Source organism: Egretta garzetta, unplaced genomic scaffold, assembly GCF_000687185.1.
Source record: "Egretta garzetta isolate BGI_Z169 unplaced genomic scaffold, ASM68718v1 scaffold51, whole genome shotgun sequence".
Taxonomy (NCBI): Eukaryota; Metazoa; Chordata; class Aves; order Pelecaniformes; family Ardeidae; genus Egretta; species Egretta garzetta.
This window is the reverse complement of record NW_009258549.1, coordinates 333766-357584: the sequence shown is the minus strand read 5'-3', so window position 1 is coordinate 357584 and position 23819 is coordinate 333766. Positions and strand designations below refer to the sequence as shown.

The window sequence follows — 23819 nt, the reverse complement described above, 5'->3', positions numbered from 1 at the left end:
CCCCCTCCCCATTAGTTTACTGGAAATGAAAGCAATCTGGCAACTGTTCTTCAAAGGCCCTCCTGGTGCAAGGTGGCAGCCATCATGCTGTCACCTTGCTCTGTAGTGACCCCCTATGGCCAGTGAACAAGAGGGATACATTAGTTTCAAAAGGGGTTTTTTGCCTCTCCTGGGCTTACGACCCCAGTAACAATTCTTAGAGAGATCAGCCTCTTAAAAAGAGGGAGGGAATCCTGGAGGGATCTTTGCCAAAGAGCACGACTCACCAGAGGTGGAATATCTGCTTTGGGGCCACTAAAACAGTATCAAGAAAGGGAAGGAAATGAATATATCCACTTGCAAATCCATTTGTGTACATTTGAACGGACAGAAACTAATACAAGTGAAGCAGAGACAGAATGTCTGTGATAGAAATAAAACCACTTTACTGTTTAGAATAAAAGGACACTATAAAAAGTGAACATTATGCAACATTACCTTAAAAGACAATATACATTCACTGAATATAAAATTTATAAATAACATGGAGGAAAACTGTAAACAGTGCTAGAAAATTTAGCAACAAATACATTCCTTCTGGACAAGATTTTTCACACGGGTTCGGTTCCCTCCCCAAGTTTCCATGACTATCAGGAACAGCGGAGTGGCTCTGTGAAGGAAGGACAGCGTCAGAGAGAATGAGAAGCCAGTGCAGGCAAAGCAGCAGCAAATGTTTAGTGGATTTTTAAGGTTTTCTTAAGACTGGTAGCCCCCAAAGACACTCATTCCAAAAAAAGACAAAAAATGTTTGCAGTTCCCTAAGTTCTGTTCTGCCCTTCTGCGGTGTAAAATACATGACAAGTGAGATGGACTTTCAGAGGCATCTGAAAGAATGGAAACTCGTTCCCATGGAGGCTTTTGCTTCAAACAGTCTTTGCTTTAAAAAACACAACAGCATGTTTCCCATCACCCTGAGGTAGCATTTTGCTCCGGCCAAGTATGAAGGGGATACGGTGATATGTTTAGGTTTTAGAACAGTCCTACACAAACTCTTCAAAACATGGGAAATTTAGATCTAAAATGGCAGTTTTGTCCCATATAGGAGAGGGGGACGCCTCCCACAAGAGGACTTTATTCAAGGTACTCCACACACAGATCTCCACCTGCTCTCTATCCTCTCCAAGGAAAATCAAATCCAATCTTTCCCAAACTTTCAATATATTTTTCGTATTTTTTTTTAATTCTAAAGGGGAAAACACTCTCAAAGCAAATAAGGAAAAATATCTATAAATAAGAAAGCGATCAGCAATGGTCTAGAAATGAGCTAGGCATTTTTAAAAGTACTTTTAATTAAAGTACATTTAATAATGTTGGTATATCTAAAACATAGGGTCTAAGGGGAGAAGCCCTCATCCTGTACACGTCCAAAGTCTGTGCTCACATGAGCTGTGCCACTGACAGCTCCTCTGACCTTCAGTTATGGGGTGAAGTGAGGAGCACGTCAGAGGTGGCAGGAAGGTATTTGTGCTGCTGCAAGCCACTGTATGCTCCATAGCCTAACATTTTGGGGCGAACTTCACACCTGCCTCCTCACATCTCCATGGTGTTCCTACATATTGCATGGCCTGCCGTAAAGAGGGAGAGAGTTTTGTCCCTTGGCAGGCAGAAATGAGTTTGCAGGACAGAAGAAAGGAGAGCAGATAGAGAGGAAGAAGTCTTTGAGTCTGATTTAGAGCCTGTTCAATCCATTTAATGGCTCCCTCCAGCTTCAAGGGAGCCTTCAGTCAGGTTCTTAAAGCAAGCACAAGCTAAAGCTTAGCCCAAGAAATACACGTTCCTGATAGCATGCACAGAAATAAAATTAAGAAGCCTCCCAAAAGAAATGTATTTTTACTGGATTCTTCCCCCTCCTTTTGGCTCCACATTTTTAAAAGCCTTAACAACTGTTTCTTTACACAGCAAGGGGAAAGATTTGCTACCAAACCCCCACCCCTGCCGGTCTAGCTGTCTGCATCTCAGAAAAATATTTTACCATCTGCAATATAAAATGGGAATACGCTTCATTTTCTGGTAATGCATCTGCTGTTTTGTTGTTTACAAAGCACATAGCTACATTATATCCTACTTAGGGACACAAGTCCTCATAGCATTAGAATGCAAATATTTTCACAATAATTTGAGTGCAATACTGTGATGTCTCAGCTAGCTACATGAATCAGTGACAGGTAAAAGATGCAGAGCTGCAGTTTAATGGAAATTCAAATCAACACTTCACTGCATCGAGGGGCATTTTCATTTTGCCTTCCAAAGCCGTGAAAAGTGGCTGCAGCTCCAAGAGACGTCAGCTTTGCGAAGTTGCCTGGAGCATGAGGAGGGCCATCTCCAGCGATGCCAATGCCATACGATGCAAACAGTGAGGGTGGCGAGGCCGGCTCCACTCTGCCCTCAGTGACCCTCAGAGATTTTGTCAGCCATGCACAGCTCAAACAGAGATTGCTCCACTGTGCCCAAAGCCCAACCCCGTACTCTGCCAAAAGGGGCAACATTCTGACCCACCACCTGATGCTATGATGGGTGCTGTGAAGCACCCTACTCTCCCTCTCATCTCCAACCCATAATTTAGGAGTAGTCACAGGGAAGAGGACTGCTGAAAAGTGTTCCAAGCCTGAATCACAGGAAAGCCCAACAGACTTTCAGTGTGATTCATGCTGCGTTGCCACTCAGAGCAGCTGAAAAAAAAAATCCACAGCAGACCTGGGCACCTCTTACAGCTCACGCTAAACATGAAGCTACGTGCTTTTTGCTGCAACAATTCATCTATGGGGTGTTTCAGGGGATGTACATCTGGCAGAGCTCTGGGAGCATGCAAGGAACGTAAAAACGTATCAGGGCCCATCTCAGACACCTTTTCCTTTCCATTTGGCAAAGAGGCCCCAAACAACCCTCTAGTAGTTGAGGTCACTGACTGTAAAATGCTGTATTGCCCCAGGCGGGAATCACTGCAACACTTTTTCCTGCTGGTGGCAGCTCTGCTTTCTAAGTGGAATGAACTGAAGATATATGGAAACTTAAGATAAATAATCATAATAATACAAAAATGAAGTTAAGCGTAATCTTTTCCCTGCCCAAGCCCTCCCCATCCAAAACTCAGTCACCCATTTTGTCAGCACCCCTTCTTCACCATCATTAAAACTTAAAATACTTTTATTTGATAAGAAAAATTATATTATAGTTTTCTTAATAAAAAACAATAGAACGAAAAAACTTCTCCAGTCGACAGCAAAGCACAAGACAGTAAGGCTCCTCCTCCCACATCACTGCAGGATACGGTATGAGCACATGCACAGAGCTATGCTTAACAGTGCCTAGAGGGAAACACAGCACTTGACACAGAAGGAATCCTCTGGGCAGCTGAAATTTTATGATCCCAGCCAGTGCTTACTAGGAGACCACTCTTCCTTGCCTAGCCCCCACCCCCACCCCGCCCCCCCACTTCCTATCACTATATAAACAAGTGCAGCTAGTGTAGCTGCAGGGGAGGAATCGTGGTGCAAGGAGGTACAGAGGAAACAATGACTGTAGCCGCTACTGCAGACACACTGGAGCTTCAATATCTTAAAAACAACTCACTGACTCGGAATGTCAATATTTCTGTCTTTAAAACACAATCAAACCATTCTTTTGTTTATAACACCAAGAAAAACCCCACGTCCTGTCAAAAATAGCTTATGTCATTATGTGTATATACATCTTAGTTCAGAAAAACACTATTTTGGCAATAGATTTTTTTTTTTTTTATAGTAAGAGCTCTAGCAAGTCTCCCCTTTCCCTCTTCCATGTGATTGATTTACAGTTGGTATTTTTGCATCTGTTTGGTTTAAGGTGTTCACAAGCTGTTTTGCTGGTGAAGCTAAGCTGCAAAAATTTCAGGGGCCAATGCTGCTCAAAACAGGATGGCACAGCACTTCATCTGCTCTGCTGTAGGTGGATTTACCTCCCTGAACATAGGGGATGGGGCTTTTGTTTTTTAAACAACAACAAAAACACAAAATACTCTCTGTTTTGTTCTGGGGAAAGCCAGAACCTCAAATATGCTGTTGCATTCACACTGTGACTGAATTAGCTAGGACAATCAGTCAACAATGCTTTTACCAGATGATGTGGTCAGACACACCAGGTGAATACTCCCACTGGTGGAGTCAATCACATTGCCAATCTCTCCCGAAGAGGAGGATTTCTTTTGGACGTAATTTTTTCCAGAGTTTAGGCTGGGTTTCTTTTCAGTTTGTTTCATTTGCCAATCTCATTAATGAAACCTGTTTTCCTTCAAATAGATTTGTCTACGTATGTTCAGCACTTAGTGCAAGAGGAGGGGTGACGAGAAGCCAGCGCATAGAAGAATACAGTGCCTAATTGGCATAGTTTTTAGTTTTTTGTTCTCCTAAAAAAACAGAGATTGTATTGCTACAGCTAATGATACGTGTAAGAGAGCAAGAGCTCCATCTTTTTTCCTTTTTTTTTTCTTTTTTTTTTCCCTCCCATTTTTCCCTCTGGTGTGCAAAAGTAAGCTCCCAAATGTCATCTGATCAAAATAAGTGGTATCAAAAAATGGAAAAGGTGATTACAATTTCAGTAAGGTAGCACAGACTTTTTTTCTTTTCTTTCCTTTTTTTTTCCTTTTCTTTTTTAAGTGTTCGAAGTGCTAAAATTTGCATGAAAACAGGCACTAATTTCATTGTCATCATCATGATCTGGTAAAGAGTTAGTGTCCAAAGGAAGATCAGCCACAAGTAAGGGAGAGGGGAGATAAGGAAGGGATAGCGTGCTCAGGGATCTGTGGCATTGATTATTGTTTTGTCTGGAGGCGCCCATCCTCTATACCAGCTGCAGTAACCTTCCGCCCTCTGGATGCAGGCATAGTGCTTCGCTTGGTATCCTGAGTGGCCAAAGTTGGAGAGCATGTCCATCCAAATACACTCATTCTTGGAGGTGGCAAAGCAGGGCAAATAGTAGCAGGGCCTAATCTGCAATTGTAAAGAGCAATCAGGTAAGCTACATGGAAAAACATTATATAATATACCTTTTTACCAGAGACAAGGGATTCAAAATTCCACTCCGTCAAGCCTTGCTTACTAACCCAAAACTCAGCCTCAGTTAAGTAAGCACGAAAGCATATGTTTAGCTTCACCTACACAGGTAATTCCAGAGTCAAATAGGCTTTGCAGGTGCAGAAAAGTTGAGCTTGTGTCTATGTTTTTTGCAGGCCTGGGCCCATAAGCAAAAATCTTAGTGCTAGCACCAGGCTGTGAGGTTTTAAGCACTCAAAATCTTTACACAGGAAAAAAGCTGGACATATCTTTCCAAGCCTCTGGTACCTGATTTCATTCACCTGCAGATGATTCTGTGTGGATTCTGAAAGTCTTCCCCAACCCCAATTAACTCCAACAGGGCATTAAAAGGGTATAGACTCTGTATCTTTATTTGATTGTCTCTTCTCTGGTCTCAATACTAAAGCTGAGCTCTACTTTTTCCCTGTAAAAATTATTGTCCTCCATTTCTCCTCCTGGCTGTTCCCCAGCATCATTGGTATTACCAGCCAAGGGAAACAGAAATCTAGGATTTGAATGTCTTAATGCCACCTAATTAGAGGCACACATACCTTGCATCCACAGCCCAGATGATAACGATGATTCAGTCCTTTACGCTGGGACAGAGTCAGCCGGTCCCATTTCTCATACCAATTGCAAAGGCCAGTGTACACCTTCCCTTCATACACGCGGCCTTGAAAACAGAGACATGGTCACAAGTTAGCACTTCTCAGCTCAAGCACTTTTCTCGTTTCCTGAGATTGCTAATGCTCTCAATATGTTTGGCTTCAGTCACTGCTCAGCAACTGCTTTCTTTTTATTAACTGGTTCGGGAATCTCTGGCCAGCAAGATTAGAGCACTTCTGTAAGTTCAGAGTGTTGTGCCAGCTATAAGCACCAGCAACAACACGCAGGTGAGTAATGCTGTCAAGCTCCTCTCAACAGCAGAGCAAAACGAAGCGAATTGACACCATCACTAGAAACAAGACCTGGCAACTGCCACATCTCTATCTCCTTGCACCCCCCCACTCAGCAGCCTACATTTCTTCAGCTCATTCTGAAAGGGATCTTTTACTTGTGGCACAGCTGAGTAGCAACCAGTTCCCTGTGACAGACATGCGAGCTCAGGTATGAATTGACAGCTATGGACTGTCATACAGCATATTTGTCAAAACAGGGATGCTTTAAGAAAGAGAGGAAAATCTAGAGAGTGAAATGACCCCCAGCATTAAATACTGAACACCAAAATACTGTTGGCCATCTTAACTGTCCACACAGCTGTCCACACAGCTGCCCATGTCCTTAGCAGGTGTATGTATGGAACAGAAGAGGTTTTGATTACGAAATACACTGTCCTTTACCTGTAATCAGATATTGGTACTTGTTGACCTCCAGCTTGACTCCACAAAGACTCTCAGACGCTTCTGTGTAGATGTACTGAACGTGTGGCATTATCTGGAAGCCCCTGTACATCTAGAGAAACAAATAAAAATCCTTTAAGTCATCTTAAGATGACGACTTTTCACTTAGATTCTTTACCATCTATGTTCCTAGACTGTGGTGGCAAACAGTGAACTTCTAGTCTTTACAAGGGTGAAGGACTAATGGCACCAGCTGGACTCTGATGCAAGTCTCCCCATCAGAGCTGCTGGTAGAGAATACCCACCTGTTAACGAGCCATTGCAATTCAGCACAGGGACCACTTTTCCCCACTCTCGTTAGTTCCAGTGGCAGTGAGTGAGCAAAGCGCCAACATTGGAAGCTCTGCCAACATCCTGAACAATTTTTTTTCTTTATATAGCTCATAATTAGGGAGAAATTAAATTACTTCAAGTTTCAGTCTTTCTCCTTCATGTGATTTAAACATTTTCTTCTGAACTAGGGGATTTTTCTTTTAAACAATGACCTTATTTTCCAGTGTTGCTGCTGTAAGAGTTTCAAACCTTTGGCGCTTGATCTAAGTCATCAAGCCAGCCACCTCCTTCTCAAACGCCTAGCATACGCAACTCCTGCTGACCTCAGCAAGGATTTAATGTTTCTCTAACTAAATGAATGCAGAAATAGAATTCTACCCCATCTCCTAAATTAGCCTGGTACTGATGAGCACCATAAAGAAAATATCATGTACACATAATTCCTCTATGCTCCTTCTTCTTTTTCATAATCTTTCTTAAGTGGAAGCCAACATACAGTTCAGTTTAATTGAAATACGAACCCACAGATATACTGGCAGTTGGATTCAGTCAGAAACTAGCATGTGTCCCTGTCTGACCTGACCTTACCACTGCAATTTAGGGAAACTCATGCACGCCTGTTAGTAGCATAATGAAGTCTGTGCATAGCAACGAAACAACCATTGCATTTGTACGTTGGACCCAATAAAACATATCCTAATTCTGAAACATTGAGGATGATTGTCCTCCAAATTTAATCTTTAAAATTTGGTTATCTTTTCAAAGTATTCAGTCCCTCTTTCTCCCCCACCGACTGTATGAATGGCCAGTGTTTAAAGGAAAGCAATAGGAGTCAGAGAGAATCACAGTTTCAAAGCATTTCCCAGCCTATCCTTTTCTCTGTCAGCTTTATTGATAGAGAGCACATTGACGCTCAGTTTAACTGTAAATATTAAACTGAGGCAAAAGAGGAAAAAAATACCCTAAAAAATCCCAAAGATATAGATCCTTGCTGCTGTGTCATCTGAGTGGTGGCATTCTCCTCCATGCTCTGTTTTATTTCTTGAAGTCCCCTATTATCCCAGGGTATGCGTCCCCATTTGTTCACCTTTCGCTATCCCCCCCGCTCCTTTAAAAACAACAAACCTTCTTCTACAGAATTAATCTGTGCTATTCTCTCTAGTGCTAGGGGCCTGATTCATACCTCTGCGAAGTCAGTGAAAGGATGTCTGTTGATTTAACGGATTTTATACTAGGCCCAGGTATTGCATACAAAACCCCCAAAACTACCAGTAATTCTGGTACGCTAAGAGGTCAAACTATCTTCTGGGCATCCATGGAATGTCTGCCAGGTTTTCTTTCTCCTTATATTACCCCAATCAGTACAATAAAAGTATCATAACTCAGTAAGAGCACTGCTGTGTACAGTAAAAGACACGCTAAAGGGTTTGCATTTTCCAGCCTTCCTTCCACACCCAGCAAATATGCAAGGAAAGCATTTTTTTAAATTAATCACACTGTATCAACAAAAGCTCACAGATCATGTTTGGAATACACCATTGTGTCCATAAGTGAGCAAAGTCTTTCAATGAATATGGAAGAACTGAACCTTGCCTAATCTCTACTTTATCCCTTCAATTTTCTCGGTATGGGATGATCTACTCAGATTTTCCACTTGTGCTCAAGATAGTTGGGAGATCTAGCTTCTGGCACAAGCATCCTGTTTGTCCTTGGATGAGTTATTTAGCCCTCAATACACTTTTGGTCCTCCTCTGGAGAACAGCTCTGCCTTGCTTCAGAAGGGTACTGTGAGGAAAGGCACACAGAATAAAAATCATGTGTTCAGACCCCATGCTAGTGGGCGTCACACCAGGAAGCTATGATAACAGTATCTAAGCAGATAAGACTAGCTAAGATAACAGCTGGGGCTGCCCAGTCTCTCCAGGCAGTGCATTATCTACCCCGCAGAGAGCTGTATGCTGTGCATGTGCAGTACAAGTGATCTGTCAGTCAGTGCTACGCTCCAAGTAGCGTTGGGCTAATTAAATACCTCTGCTATAAAGTCCCCATGTGCATCGGCACACTTCGAGCCCATCTTCCCCCTTGCAGAAAGGGCTACAAGCCAGACTAATCATTCCTCTGAGAAGGTGCTCAGATCCTTCATACAGGACCCTTTATATTTGTCACTCCTCGTATCTTCTGCACCATCAAGCTCAACATGACTGCCTATGAAGTAACTAGTAATGCTGAACTGGGGTTTGTTTTTTGACTCCTGGACCCAATTTCTTGTTCATATTACCATCAAGAACAGCACTATCAGGGTTGCTGAAGGAAGCTCAGAAAGCACTTCATCTCACCCCTCAGTGACCCTCATCAATGCTAGCAACTGTCACGCTAATTGACCCAGCAATGGGGGCAGACAGGGCCTGCCTCATCCTCTGATGACTAAAGAAAATTCACCATGACCTTGGTTCTTAGGGGAGGAAAAAGAAAATTTGGCAAGGGGGAATCTTCTATAGATGCCCTCTTTCAAAACAAATAAAACAATACCTTAAGCATTATTTATCCTGGAAGCGCTATTAGACCAGTCAGAAGAAAACCAACCATAAAGCTAGCCTCTCTCCTAACTGCTACCCTCGGAGTCCTCCTGTCGCCACAAATGTGTATTTTCGGAAGCATAATGACAGGGAACAAAGTATTAGCAAGCGTCACATGGTGGTGCCTGCTAGTGCTGCTCTATTTCCAGCTGTGTCAGCATTCCCCTTAGCAGCCCCCATACTGCCTCAGAAATGCATGTGCAAAATCCTGTGGTGGTTCCCACTGCATGATTAACTTCACCCTGTAACACAACGTTCCTCCCTCTATCCCTGCCACGTGAGGTCGCACTAGATATCAAGGCTTGGAGTCATCTTGCCTAACCTTCAGCTACCTAAAATTTCGGCACTTCATATGAATTAGGCATCATCTCTAGGCAAACACCAAGAATGGGCACCTCCAGGACAACTCAGCCCATCCTAAAACAGATGTCTACGACCAGTGGGCTGAATTACACTTTGGTGGTTCCTGTCTCTCTCCATTGACAATCAAGAGGGCAGGAAAGACTCAACACCTCATTTTAGTCCGTCTAAAATTAAACTAAATTAATCTCACCCCACTTCTTTCCTCTTGGGACTATCAGGTTTCACCCCTTAGACTCCTTTTACAGATTAGCAACAAACCAAGGAAAGCCTCCTTCCTTCTGGCAGCCTGTGCAGACTGCTGCCATGGTCAACCAGGACTGTTTGTATACACGGAGCAGAAATATCTTATCTCCTTGTTTCATTTGCAGTTTCCTGAAATAGGTTTGGGGCATTCTCAGAATGCACTACAGCATCACAGAACATGCAAGGGTTAGATCAGTCCTGTGTGGATTTCTGACACAGGATCTTGAAATACTCTTCAATCATTTGAGTAAGCAGTGGGGGAAGGCAGAGGGTGCTTGAAAAAGCACAAGGCCTTTTCAGACAACAAACCTGAGCCCTAGAAAGCCTGGCACTGTTCTGTGCCTGTGGGCTGACCTTGTGCTCCAGTCCAGGCCCCACGCTGGTTTAGTTGTGAAATTCAGCAATGAGTTCAGGAGTGTTAGCAACAGCAAGAATCAGCCACAGCAAACTCCAAGGAACCCATGAAAGAAATACAAAGATTGTTTGTTGCCTTTTAAGGCTCTCAATGCTTTTCACAGGCAATTCAGTACACACTGATAGACTAAATGGCTTGTTTATTTTTCATCTGCAGGTGCAGATGGGTTTATAGGTGGCCAAAAAACACTGACATGTTAGTTTTATCTTCAGAGTTTTTTTTTATTGGGGCGAGCAAGGGAGATATTTGCTGCGTCACTCTGAGCTCCCTCACTGCATGGAGCTGAATCCCTCTTTATACTGTAGTCTCTAAGCTCAGCAGAAAGACAGCAGGGTTTCAAAGAAGACACTTGGTTTGTTTGTTTATCAAGAACTATGTCCTCCAGACATTCCAGTTCTACTGAGCACTTTGACTGCTTCAGGTTCCTTCCTGCCAAAGGTCACAGTTAAATGTGCAATGCAACATGTCACCAGCCCACCATCTATGTAGCAGGCATAGAGGCAGTTTGACCAACACATGATCTCCCCTTTAAAATCACTCTTGCTTTTGTTGGACACGTAGCTTCCTAACAAAACACTGTGGAACTGCTCCTGCAAAAAGGCAATCATACTCTTGTGGTCTCAGCATGGGGAAATTGCAGATTACTGCAGTATTTGCTGTAAACACCCTGGCCCTGTGCTGCAGAACAACTAAAACAGCCAGGACAGGCTCAGGCATCTTATTTAAAGATTTACATGATGGTGTTAATCATGATGGTAGAGTGGCTGCTGCTCCACTCAGCATGCTCACCTTGCCTGGGCTTATGTTCCTCCCCATGTCAGCAGACACATAGAAGTCTTTTCTATTCATAGCAGGGACACTACTGCAAACTCCCAGGTCAGAGGAGGAACACTGAATGCTGTTCCAGAGATCTCTGACACTGCAGCTCACTGGCTGACAATGGGGCAGGTTGTATTGTTAGTTAGGAGAGAAGCTAATGTTATGGTTGGTAAAGGGTAATAATTCATTCTGAGGACTACTGTTATTCTAGATCACCACTGGACTCTGTTCATCGTCCTAGGTTAGAAAGGAAGTACTCAACTCTTGGAACTGAGTTGGAAAAAAAGTAGGGGTCCTGGACAGACGTGGACAAAATCAGAAAAAAAAAAAAAAGAGTTGATGAAGCCACTGCAGCATGTGGACATTGAGTAGTTTTGTGAAGTGGGGTACCCTGGCTGAGCTGGAGAGTGACAAAGCTGAAAAAGAACTGCACAGTGCTGCAAGTCTGATGAGGCTAGGGACAACCATCAAAAAAAAAAAGGAATAGCAGCATCATCTCACTATTGCCAATACAGCCTTTTTTACAAATACAAGTTAATTAACAGATATATATTTTTCCTTTTGAATCTTAAAAAGAAATTTTTAAGATTAAGGAAATTAGTAAACCCAACCTCACGCCCTCTTACTCAAAGTGCAAGCATTCCACTCTAGTGGAAGAGCCATGCCAGGACCAGATTTGGCTACGTGTGTGGTTTTGCGACAGCTTATGAAACAGGCTTTGCATCTCCTCCTCCCAGCTTTCGTGCTTAGCTATAAACTGCCTTATAAAGAGAGCTACTGTTACAAGGCAGGCAAGTGACTGGTTTTTTTCTGAACCTTTACTTTGTCTAATATGTTTCAGATTTTTTAAGTCTCTGCCAAGCTTTTCCATTCCCTTTTCTTTTTTTTTTAAAGACATAAACCAGTCTTATGACTGGAATGGCACAGCCAAGAAAAACAATCTAGGGCTGATTCTTAGCATTACATAACAAGGGATCAGTTTTAGAAAAAAAACTTGGTCCAAAGCAGCAGGTTGAGTGTGGTTTGTGCACCAAAGAATTAGAGCTCTGAAGAGACGAACTAGAGAAACCAAGCAACTGGTGTAGGAGATCTACCTCTTTTCACTGCGGAGTCAATAGTTCATAGCTCTTCTGAGCTGATCATATTTGAAAGCTACAGTGTTTGGTTTAGCTTTATATAAAGACTTCACTAAACGAGTTTCAGTTGTTCTGCACATGGAAAAAAATGTCATTGTTCTAACTAATGGTCACAAAGAACCCAAGGGAAGAAGAGATGAAGGATCACTCTCCCAAGGCTGGCAGACCCCCTGCCATCAACACATCTTGAATTTAATGAAAGTGCTGCATGGAAAAGCTTGCATTTCCACAGTCTAACACTGTGTATTTGGAACACAAACAGGACTCCAGTACCCAGAGAAGCCCATCTGGCATCTTTTACTACCAGAAATTTTTAAAATAAAGGAAGAATTCAGGTATTCAGCATTATATGTCAGGAATGACCTCTTCTGCCTCCTTTCCCCTCTCCAGGCAAATTTCTATCACTTGCTGGTTACTTTCCATTCCAGCTGACCATTATGAAAAGTTGAGGTGCTGTTATTTTAAGTATGCAAACTCTGTTCATTATTGCATGTTAATTAGAATCATTATCCTATCTACAAGCCTATGTGAAACATCTGCAAACGTACCTTCATCTGCTTGACTGTGTATCTCATCGTTCCAAATGGTCCATCTTTCATGAGCTTCTTCCCCACAACTTTAGCTCGGATCACTGTCGTAAGAGAAGAAAAACACAACAAATTATAAACAACTTTACACAACATTTAGGCTAGACCCTCCACTTCAAAAAAGCCACTTAGATAAATTATTCTGTAAAATAAAACAAAACTCCAGGCCAACCTTCCTCTCATTTTATTCTAAATCTCACACACAATGAAAGCATGCAAAATGGGATGCCAAAGAAAGCATTTATTTAGAGGAAATCCAGTTCTGTGTGAAGAATAAGAAAAAGCATTATTTATGTTGAAATCTCACTGAAATCTGCAAAGCAGACTATAGCTGGGACCAAGCCAGGTTAAAACCTTTGCACCAAGCCACTGGGATGAATTTAATGTCTTAACTTTCAACATGTGGAATGACGTTCAACAAGATACTACTTTTAAATTGTTCTTTGGGTGCCCAGTGCACCTTCTGTTTCCCAATAACCAAAACAATACAGTACAGTGCACTCGAATATCCCGTATCTGGGGACTTCACTACAACTGCCACCTTTCAGATACCACAAAACTCCCAACAAATGGCTCCCTTAAACAAATAGCTACCATGCAAAAACAACCATCAAGCCCACAGTGAAAGCTTCCGGGCCAGCCAGAAGCCACCTGGAAGACAAACTAAAGCTGTCCCATCAGACCTTACGTACACTGCACTTCATTTCTTCATGGATACTGAGGGGCAGGGTGTATGCACGTAGCATCTAGCCTGACACACATACCTCCATCATACCACGTATGCACCACAGCAATGCCAGCTGAGCTCAAGCCATCATAGATAAGGTTTTTGAGTTCCCTCAGATGGGTCTAGTGGGTAGTTTACAATCAGTGCTCCTGCTCATCTATTTTTGGGGTATTCCACAAAGAACCCCTACTGTTCCATTGATCCTCTTTTGGAAAAGTTCTGCATTCACCTGCTCATCTCAGCAGAGAAGCAAAGCTTAGTGACAGGGCAGGCATTATTCAGCTAAAGTCTGCTCCCCTAGAACAATTGTATCACATCATACAAGCACCAGAAGTAGCTTAATTTTTACAAGGGCTGCAGAAAATGAGATTGGAGAAGACAAATCCTGGGAAGAATAAGGATCATTGTTAGAAAACCCTGTACCCCAAATGCCACTCAAAAAAACAACAGGACAAAAAAAAATTAAACAAGGAACTCAAAATTCCATCAATCAAGAGAAACATCAAAACTACAAAATAACCATTCAAATCTTACCTAAATCTTATTGATCGAGATTTGCATTACAAGGGCTATGAAAATTATTCCAGTAGAATAATCCAGCGTGCAACATATTCATAACATGACTGACAATGTAGTAGTTTTATATAATCCCCCAGACACCCCTTTTTTGTGGAAAAGGAGATTGATCAGATACTTTTGCATATAGCTTGTATCAGTACACCATTGCAAACAATGCACCTCTGCTGAGTATATGCCCCAATGGTTCCAGACTACTGAAATCCAGCGATGAAAACGGACCACATGGATTGTTCCCTGTAAACTGATGAAGGCCCTGATCGTAACTCCCTGCACAGGACAGAGGTACTGCTTTCACAGCAGTCTTTCACAGTGTTTTATCTGTGTTTTGTTGAATGTATCATATTAATGCAACACAGAAAACAATTCATTAAAAAGCAGGAAGGCATGGAAGGGAGACAAAGAGGTGGAGGTACTCCTTTGCAAGCAGGAAAACCCAGTGAGTTATTATTTGCATTACAGCACTAACTAAAAGCAGCAACAAAGTTCAGGGATCCATTTTGCTGGTATATAGGACATTAAACAAGCACCTTGTTGCTTCTTAGCTCATTTAGGTTTCAAGCAGCTGTAGAAGCCCACTGGAAGAAAGGGGAAAAAGAGGAGGCTAAGTTTTTGTTCACTACCTAGACCAAATTAATGAGGTAAAACATTTGTCCCAGCTTTCTAAATAATCTGAAGAACAGATTTAAAGGAAGAGACAGGTCTGGTTATACACACCAGTTCCTGGAACTTGTTCCATGAGGATGGTGTGAAATTAAGACAAACTCACTCTGCTCTGATTTATATCCTGTGCTTCAGCCAGACTTGTCAAATAAAATTTAAACTAGGTAAGACAGTCCTGCTGGCTTTGATTCAAAGGACCAACAAAACCTTCATTCACTGAGTGTAAAACTTCATTCTTAATTTTTTTTTCAAACTTCTCTTATCCAATGGCAGTAAAAGCCAGTACAATTTTATTGATTCTTCTATTTAACAAGTTGTTTGGACTTTGACTTACTCCCTTCTTCAAAATGTAGTAGCTATACCGAAGCATGTCCTTGAGGACTGCAAATATCTTTAAAGAACTAAGTTCTTCCATTTGTTGCCCCCAACCACCATCACCATCAGGGAAGCTATAAAAACCAGCCTGCCTAAGGGTCAATGAGAAAGAACATGATTTCTTTACGGCTTTGTGAATTCTAGGGCACTTCACTATAGCAAAGAGTCAAAAGTCTTAACTTCACCTGTTGCATATCTGATACACTGAAACTGAAAAACCTGGTGTTTGCCCAACACATCTGAAACCCACAATGAAATTCTGTATCTTACTGACAATGATAAAAAATATACTAAAAGGCAGTATTGCAAAACGCTAGTTTTTCCAAACCAGAACACAGTTAGCATAAAAGACGACAGGCACATTCCCAGTTGCTGACAAAATATCTAAAACCCCATTTTCTCCATGTACTTCACTGCTAGCTTGGCAGCCCTTTAACTTCTAGTTAGAGTAGCACAGCCACTTCAGAGAAAAGCCAACTCTGATTTATGGACTAATCAACAGCTTCACCATAGGACCAAAGATTCAAAACGTGCATCTATGCTAGCACGACTCTGATTTATGGACTAATCAACAGCTTCACCACAGGACCAAAGATTCAAAACGTGCATCTAACAGCATCCAAATTTCAACTAATGCTACCCTTGCAAGGCAGGTGGAACAATCTGTATTTTCATATTATTGTTCCCCAGTGAATTTAGAGAACAACCACTGTCCTAGCAAATTCACCTAGTAAAAACCTTAGTGTGGGCCATCACTTCAAGCCTTCTGTAAAATGGTCAAAGCCCTCTGTATCTCAGAGAGGTTTGCCTTTATCACCCAAATAGTAACTTTTCTAGGTAAGTTCCTTCCTTTACCAAAAAGCTAGGAATGAACAAAGAACCCACCCTGCTTCATTTTTACCATACTAAAGAAAAAGTCAAGCTGTTAGCCAGGGAGCAGAAGATACTCCAACTTAAGTCAACCCACTGTATTTTGTGAGCCTAAATTCCCACCCGCTGAGGATTAGATGCATCTGGGTAACTGGAGAGAAATGCTGGATGGACAGGACTGCTCAAGAGTTTGCTCTTGCATGTGCAGCTTCATCACCCTAAGCCTCCATGCGTGACAGCCACTTGTAAACCTGCCTGGAACAGAGCTCCAAGCTGCTGATCTGCAGCCACATGTTTCCCGGTTCCTGTCTTTGCTCCTTCAAGCCACCGCTCACCAGTTATACAGCTGGACCACTCCTCACACCTAGTCAGAAGATAAAGAAATTGTTCCTAACTGAGCAGGGGCCATGTGTACTTTCCAGAGGAATTTTTCACCCTCTGAAAAGCATCAGAAATTTACAGTATTTCTGCTGCAAATTCAGTCCATGTTACATTAAAGAAGTCAACTGTTTACTTCTGGGGACTCCTGCTGCTTGAGCAGAATGAGGCTGTGACTGCTCCCCTGAACTCCTTCCTTCTCCCTGAAGCTGTATTACAGTCCTGCTATTACTGATGGGAAACTTTATCCCACACAAGTGGTCACCAAAATAGCTGCATATTTTTAAAACACGATTCCTTTGAAGTACTGCCTATGAAAATACTCCAAGATGAATGTTTCTCAGTACTTTGGGGTTTCAGGTTGGGTCACTTTGTGGGACTAGAGCAGTTGACAAGGTCTCATGAGTGATTTGTAATTATTTATGAAAAGTTAAATTAGATGAGGATATAAATCTTGGTAAGATAAGCATGGCAGCCATATCATGATTCAAAGAGGAGAAAACATATGCACAGCTTCTCAACATTTGACATGATTAAAAATGGGAGAGAGCAGAAAGAAAGAAAACTGGATATTTAGTTGATATTCTAAAGTAATATTATTAAGAAAATAAAACCCTGCCGTGTTTGAGGATTCAAGAAAATACATCTAACAATGTATCACAAATTATTAACGTATTTATCTATTTTCCCTTGCCTTTTTTTTTTTATGTAAACTAGCTTAGTGCTTAGGAAAACAGACATGGCTCAGATTTGCCATAGGACTAGTCTAATGCAAGCAGCTAATGGTTTGTATTTCACTGGCATCTCTAGCGTGGTACAAACTGTCTGCATGTGCATGTATACACACAAATACACACAGAAATTACTTGCATCTTTTTCCAAATGTCACCGGATGAGGTCTTATAAAAGGCAAACAAACCAGAATGGGCATAGGAGAAAAAGGCCCTATACGCACTTTTATTTGCCCAAATGCACACATATCTAACTCAAGTACTCCTTAACTTTATGCTTTACTCTGTGGCCATTTTCTCAAGCATTCATAGGAAGAATAGGCCTGAAGGTAAGATAGGAAGCAGAAGAGGACACTAGCTTTACAGCTGAAATAGCAGAGGGCATTCTTTTCACAAGGCAAGGAGTAGACAAGCAGACAATGACCGATATGAGGGAAGTGGACATGTGAGATTAAGACAAGCATTTGCCAAGCTGAGGAAACAACATGGTGAAAAGACTTGTAATTACCAAGTCATTTCATCCAGGCGCACACTAGCTACTACATGAGTAGTAGCTCTTTTTCCCAACTGAAAAGCAAAGGCATCCACTGTCCTAGTTCGATCAAACCTGTGTCCTTTATGGGGGCCAGCCACTAGATGGTGACACTGTCACAAAGCTCACCTTGTGTTAACGAGAGGGCAGTGGTACATGCACAACCTAACACCACCAATCCCACTTGCATGCCCAACTGCACCACAAGAACCAGATGCTTTCATGCAAGTGGGCTGGTTGTCATCCATAAACAGTACTTTAAGTGGAGGCACACACCCTTTAGAAACCAGGATTTGTTCCAAACCCTTTTCCCTTGTGAGCAATTATCATGAACAGCTCAGGAGAGTAACAAATGCTACACTTCTCATTATTGTTTCAAGGATTTATTTTTTTGGTGTGCAATATGAGTATGTTTAAGTGAGAGGTTTGGCTGAGATGCATGGTCACTGCATTTAAGGAAGTGAAGGATGTGGAGGATTCATACTGTTTACTAATGGAGGCACAGGGGACATGTTATTCTCTCAGTCCATTCTCTGACATCCAAATAGTGGCAAAATAAAATATATGGGGATCACCAACATGACCAGAAGGCTGAAGAAAGGCTCCCTCTATCCTGAGGCCACTGACCTCACCAGGAACTGGAGAGCAAAAACAACCTCCAACAGAACGGTGCACTCAGAAATGCTGCCTTAACACCAGACACAGGACATGCCAAGGAGGATGGTTGCCATTTTGTTCATTCAAAGACTATGCAAGGGCTCACTTCCAAGAGCAATTTACTGAGAACTTTCTACCAACATTACTAGCAGCTCTTTCATTCAGCCTGCCTCAGAAAAACTCATTACTGTGCTGGTACATGATGGAGGGCTCACATGAAGCAGGGCAAAGGCAGGTGGTGTGTTTAAGACTCCTGAGCATGCCTAGCACACTACTGAGGTCTTGGTTTATTCTGGCATTTATGGAAGTGTCTTCTAACCAGGTCAAGGCAAGATACTTTTACACAGAGATTTTTCTAGTGTTGGTGCTGATGGTGCTGCTAAAAAGATGGAATTGCTGTTGTCTGTCTTGCTCACCCTCCCTCATGAGCTGCATTCCTTTTCCCATCCCCCTGGCTGATCTGTTAGTAATTATCACCAACACTCTTGGCCTCCCTAATAACAGAGGACCATAACTACAAGCGGATTGTGTCGTTTGGACTGGAAGTCTGGCCCAGCTATATGCAGCCTCCTGGGAAGCTCCATTAAATCACCTGGTGGCTGTAGGCTCGTATGAGAAGCGTGTGGGGCCTGCTTTGGAAGGGGGGACAAGAAAGCAGCCTCTCACCCATTCCTCCACTTCCACGGCAAAGTAGAACAGAGAGGGAAGTGCTGATGACAGCAGGGGAATCATGAAGAGGGAAAAAACCCAGATATAAGTCTCCAGTCTGTTTGATGATCTGTCTGTACTGAAAGTCACTTCCTCCTACACAACCAAAATAGAACTCTTACAAATTAGAGTTTTGAATTTGAAGGCTTCTTGCAAAGCATGAGAAGGATGAAAAAATACAGTAGAGGAGCTTTCTCTTGCCTCGTTCCATCATGACCTCCAGCCAAAGCCACAAGAGCAAAGCAAACATCTTTTGCTTTGTCTTGGAAGAAGCCAAATCCAGCTGTGCTGCTACACAACATTACCAGAGAACCTCATCAAGAAAGCAAGAAAAGGTAGTGAAGAGGTTCGCTGCTGGCTGCCTTCCTGTCATACCCCTCATCAACAAACTCGCTCGCATTACTGGCAGTCCAAATCTTGACCTCTTGCCTTTTCAGAGCACTCTGAGGAACACTGACTGAGAAAGAGCACCACCTTCTTGACACCAATCACCTCTACCACTCAGACAGTTGCCACATAAATATCACATGTGAAAGGACTTGTGCTTACTTCAGCAAGCGTGTTGGAACATTCTGACTAATAATAAAAGTCTAAATAAAAACAGGAAAGCAAGATACCCAGATAACTTTCCTTCCCATTTTCTAACCAGAACCATGACATTTACTTTTGACCTTTGTCTTACAGATCCAAAAAACTTTCCCTGTCTGTGGCATAGCAAGGATGTTTGAAGGCCACCCAAAAAAGTGGAAGGCAATTAAATGGCTTCACCCAGGCGCAAGCTCCATCTAAAACAACTGATCACAATTGCAGTTTCTAAATATTAACCCGGTTTCCCATCCCTGCAGATTTCATTGCCACTGAGAGTCTGTTCGCACAACACACTGTACTGCTTGATTTCCAGCACCGCAAAATAAGGAGTGATACGACTCTTTCATACGAGACTACGATTGCATCAGAACTCCCATCACATCAAAAAGTATAAACTGCTCTAGAAGGGTTTTACTTGGGAGAGAGTTAATCCTCCCAACAAGACCACAAATAAAAGACACAAGGTTACATGAAACAAGCACAACTTGGTTTGTGCTTGGCATTTCACCTGTAGCTTACTCACTGGATACAATTTTTCCGATGGCAGCAGTAGCAAGCATTTTTCTTCCTCCCCATATGGCATACCTCACCCTATGGAAGCCCAAGCTCCCTTTGAAATACATTGGAATTGGAGAGAAAGAAGAGGTCTCTGTTAGATAAGAAACTGCAAATTCTCTTCTAGATGTTTCGTTCAGGTTCCTATATGCAATTTGGTTGAAGACTCTTCAGGTGCCTGGCTCTGCCCCTGCATCTAACTCCTGATGTTAGCTCCCTTGTTTTCCCATCATACACAGTCTGTTTGGAGGATGGAGGAAAGACAGAAAGGAGGAGGAAGAAAGGAGGGATCTAAAATGCATTTTTATCCATTTACAAGTAGAATCTTTTAGATCCCTGTGTAGATACTCGTGCCAAGGAGAGACTAGCTTCAGGAAATACCCTGTGATAAACAGAGAAGCTAAAGGAAGACAAAAAGAAAAAGAAGTCTGTTGTTACTAGCTATTACACCTACTAAACTCGGGGAAGCCAGGTGGGCCCAAGAGATTAGCTAGAACAGGCACAGAGTGTAGCTAGTTGAGTCACAAGAGTTACACACATTGCTAAGTTGGTCTCACAGCTTGCGTCAACAAAACATTCTAGGTTTGCTACCGATGTAAGCAGAGACACTGCAGGCTACATAATGAGCATGCCTACAGCTTTGAGAAACCTCTGGCAAAATAAAAAGAGAAACCCATGTCATTCCGGCCAACTAGCCATTTCTCTGTCTCCTTTCTGGCAGGCTTTTTTTTAACTTTCCACCTAAATATTTTTTAACTAGCTACTGAAAGCTGGTTTCAGGCTAGAGGCAAAAGGCAGCAGGCAAGTATCAGAGCAAAGGAAGGAAAAGTGGTGCAAGTGGAGGGAGGGGGAGTGCCTCACGAACAGAGAGCAGCAGAGAGGCACCTTGCACCTCTCTCCTAGGGGTGTTTTCAGCAGAGTGCATTCTGCCTCATTTTGTGCCACTGACAACTGCCAAAGAAAGAACTGCTTTCAGCCAAGGTTAGCAGTGTTGGAAAGATGGTTGTCAAAACCAACACACAAAAGCACTTCCAAAGCCAGCTTACAACAGTGGATAAAAATAACAAGCATATGACTCAAAGCTGGTCAAGCAATGCTCAGCTCAAAACACCTTTTCTATTTTCTTTTGGTCTACGTAAGATTTGTGCAACAGGATTTAACTCAGTCCTTGCTTCCAGATCAACTACTTCTAGACACAGTACATGCAGGACGAGGGGAAGACAGACTGAGACAGACAAGACTCTGGTTTCTCATAGCTCTTTGGAATTGTTCAAAGGAGCCACAGGTCTAAGTGTTCCACTCAGAGACTATAGCAGAGCTGAAGTGAGACCAATTAGGGGCAAATGGAAACCATATGCGATTTTAATGAAACAAGGAGCTGGTGCACATGGCTTACTGCTGCAGGAGCGTTTACTGCGTGAAAGGAATGTGCATCTGGCATTGATCGTTTCCCAACCCTTCAAGAGAGCAGTAACATAGAAAGCAAACTGGAGCATAAGATGAGAGATGAATTGCCTAAAGAAGTACAGTTAGGGGAGCAGCCTCTGCAAGGGCAAAACATGTCCTTTGCCTATGATTTAGTGATACAGTCACGAGTGAGGCTGATCTTCCATTTCCACAGATCATGATGATAAACTACAAGAACAAGCACTATAGTGACTAAAATGGACCAAGTGGTATTTTAAAGAACCTACTACAATCACAGAAATCCCATTCTGGTTCACATGGGGCAGACTTTTACTCCCTTGAGGTCACTGCTTAAAGAATAAGGTACTGCTGATCCTAAGCAAGGGTACTATGCAGTCCTCAAATGCCATGTCTGTTGCTGCAAGTATTCAGATGACATTGTTTTTACGTGTCCATCAAAATGGGTACACAGTCAGGGAATCTGAGGATGAAGAGCCAGTGCAGACCACCCTTCTGTTCCATTTTTTCTTTTTGACTGCAAATTTCCCAGGAAGTTTCAGTTCTGCTGAGGAAGAAAAGTCTTTAGCCTGCAAAGCTGTAGATAAGTTGCTCACTGGGATATGGTCATTCCTTCTGCAAGCTGTTGTGTTGCAGCTTGATATCTGGTTCTCAGGACAAACCCACTATCTTCTCCAAGCAGCCAAGAGACTGCTCACATACATCACAAGAGGAAGGGGGGAAAGATGCTCTGAGCCAGTACTCAACCATATATACAGTGAACATCCGGGGCTTGAACCTGGTAATGCTACTTTGCATTTCATGTAATAGTGAGACATCTGCAAAGCCAGATACATAGAACTGGCATGTCTTCGCTCCTTAGTGCTAGATTTCCTCTGTGGGATATCCAGAGTTAACAAGCGTAATAAATTCATTACTGTATTTTTCAAGGAGGCAATAGAAAATTCTTGACCCAAATCTGCCTATTTATTACTCTTCCTTAACCTACCGTGCAATACATGAATGCACTGGGAGCTCACATCCAAGTGGTCCAACAGCAGGAGGAGGAGGAAGAGGGAGAGTCCTGCTAAAAAGAACATCTGAAAGCAGTTTTCTTCTGCGCATTAAAAACAGGGCAGCTCTGACAGCGCATGTAAACCTTTCAAAACAGGGAGTATCAGAAGTCACAGGCCTGGACACTCCCTGCTTCGGCAACTTACTTCAGAGGGCTCTCCTTGCTTCAGCACCTCGCCCAGCTGGGACGGGTGCCAGCATTCTGCAAGGAGGCTGCACTCCACTGATCACATGGTTTACACTCAATTTTGCACGTAGGAGCTAGAGAGGAAGAACCGTTTGGGAACATGTATAGATTTCAACGGTACTGGGTGGGCCTGCAAATTCCTTCCTGCATTAGAAAACTTGCATTAAACTGATAGGCTAAGCAGCTGTCCACGCCAAAGAGGTATACATATTTAACCAGGTCAGGCCTGTATGTGCTGCTCTGCTGTTCCTATTTGCACTGGACCTGACAAGACCTCGTATTAGGCCTGCCTGACCCTGGAATTGAACCCACGTTCAAACAGTTTCTCCTGTGAGAAGCCAGCACCTTTGCCCACCATTCTTGAGCCATTATAAATTGCTCAGAAGCTGACAGCTTCTGCAGACTGTTCACATACACTGTACATGTCCATGACACAGTTCTGGTTTACCATAATGCTTAAGGAATTTCGTAATTGCCCATTTTATTAACATCTATTATGTAACCACAGTCATTAATACCATGTAGCCAACCTTAGCTACATGAAGAATTTTACACTGGAGTCTGAGCACCTGTAAAGATTTAGGTGTAGCACTCAGATCCTGATTCAGTGTCCATTAAAGCAAGTGGAAAACCTCCCTGAGCCCTAAATCAGCCTCATGTACCACAGTTCCCTGTCAGACTACAGGTTGAGGTCAGGACAATACGAGGGCAAACCTCACACTGATCAATTTGTCCACCTGTCAAGAACTTCCCAAGATCCCACGTCGTCCCCTGTCATAACTGTGTTCCAAGACATCATCCTTCATTTTAGGCCTTCAAAGGGATATTGAAGGCCAGAAGAACTCAATGTTGATTTGTTGTGGGAGTAAGGTTAAAAAAAAAAAAAAAAAAAAAA

General features: G+C 42.6%; 2 protein-coding genes across 3 annotated transcripts in view; one reads left to right on the top strand and one right to left on the bottom strand.

The window, feature by feature from the left end:
- SYN3 (synapsin III) overlaps nt 1–23819 on the top strand; it is a 186641-nt gene that overhangs the window by 48491 nt on the left and 114331 nt on the right. The gene's annotated exons all lie outside the window — the stretch shown is intronic.
- Nucleotides 4441–22787, bottom strand: TIMP3 (TIMP metallopeptidase inhibitor 3). Its single transcript, XM_035903281.1, has 5 exons — nt 22673–22787; nt 12861–12943; nt 6428–6539; nt 5639–5760; nt 4441–5003 (listed from the first exon to the last, which is right to left on the bottom strand). Exons 1-5 carry the CDS (start codon nt 22761–22763, stop codon nt 4806–4808), a joined length of 606 nt encoding a protein of 201 aa, XP_035759174.1. The 5' UTR covers nt 22764–22787; the 3' UTR covers nt 4441–4805.

Bases quoted from the DNA above. Each gene is read 5' to 3' on its own strand.
- TIMP3 (XM_035903281.1), bottom strand. From the start codon at position 22,763: ATGTTCTTTTTAGCAGGACTCTCCCTCTTCCTCCTCCTCCTGCTGTTG. The intron at 12,944-22,672 runs GTAGGTTAAGGA...CTCTTACGACAG, and splicing joins GTGCATTCATGTATTGCACG to TGATCCGAGCTAAAGTTGTG. The intron at 5,761-6,427 runs GTAAAGGACAGT...TCTGTTTTCAAG, and splicing joins GTACCAATATCTGATTACAG to GCCGCGTGTATGAAGGGAAG.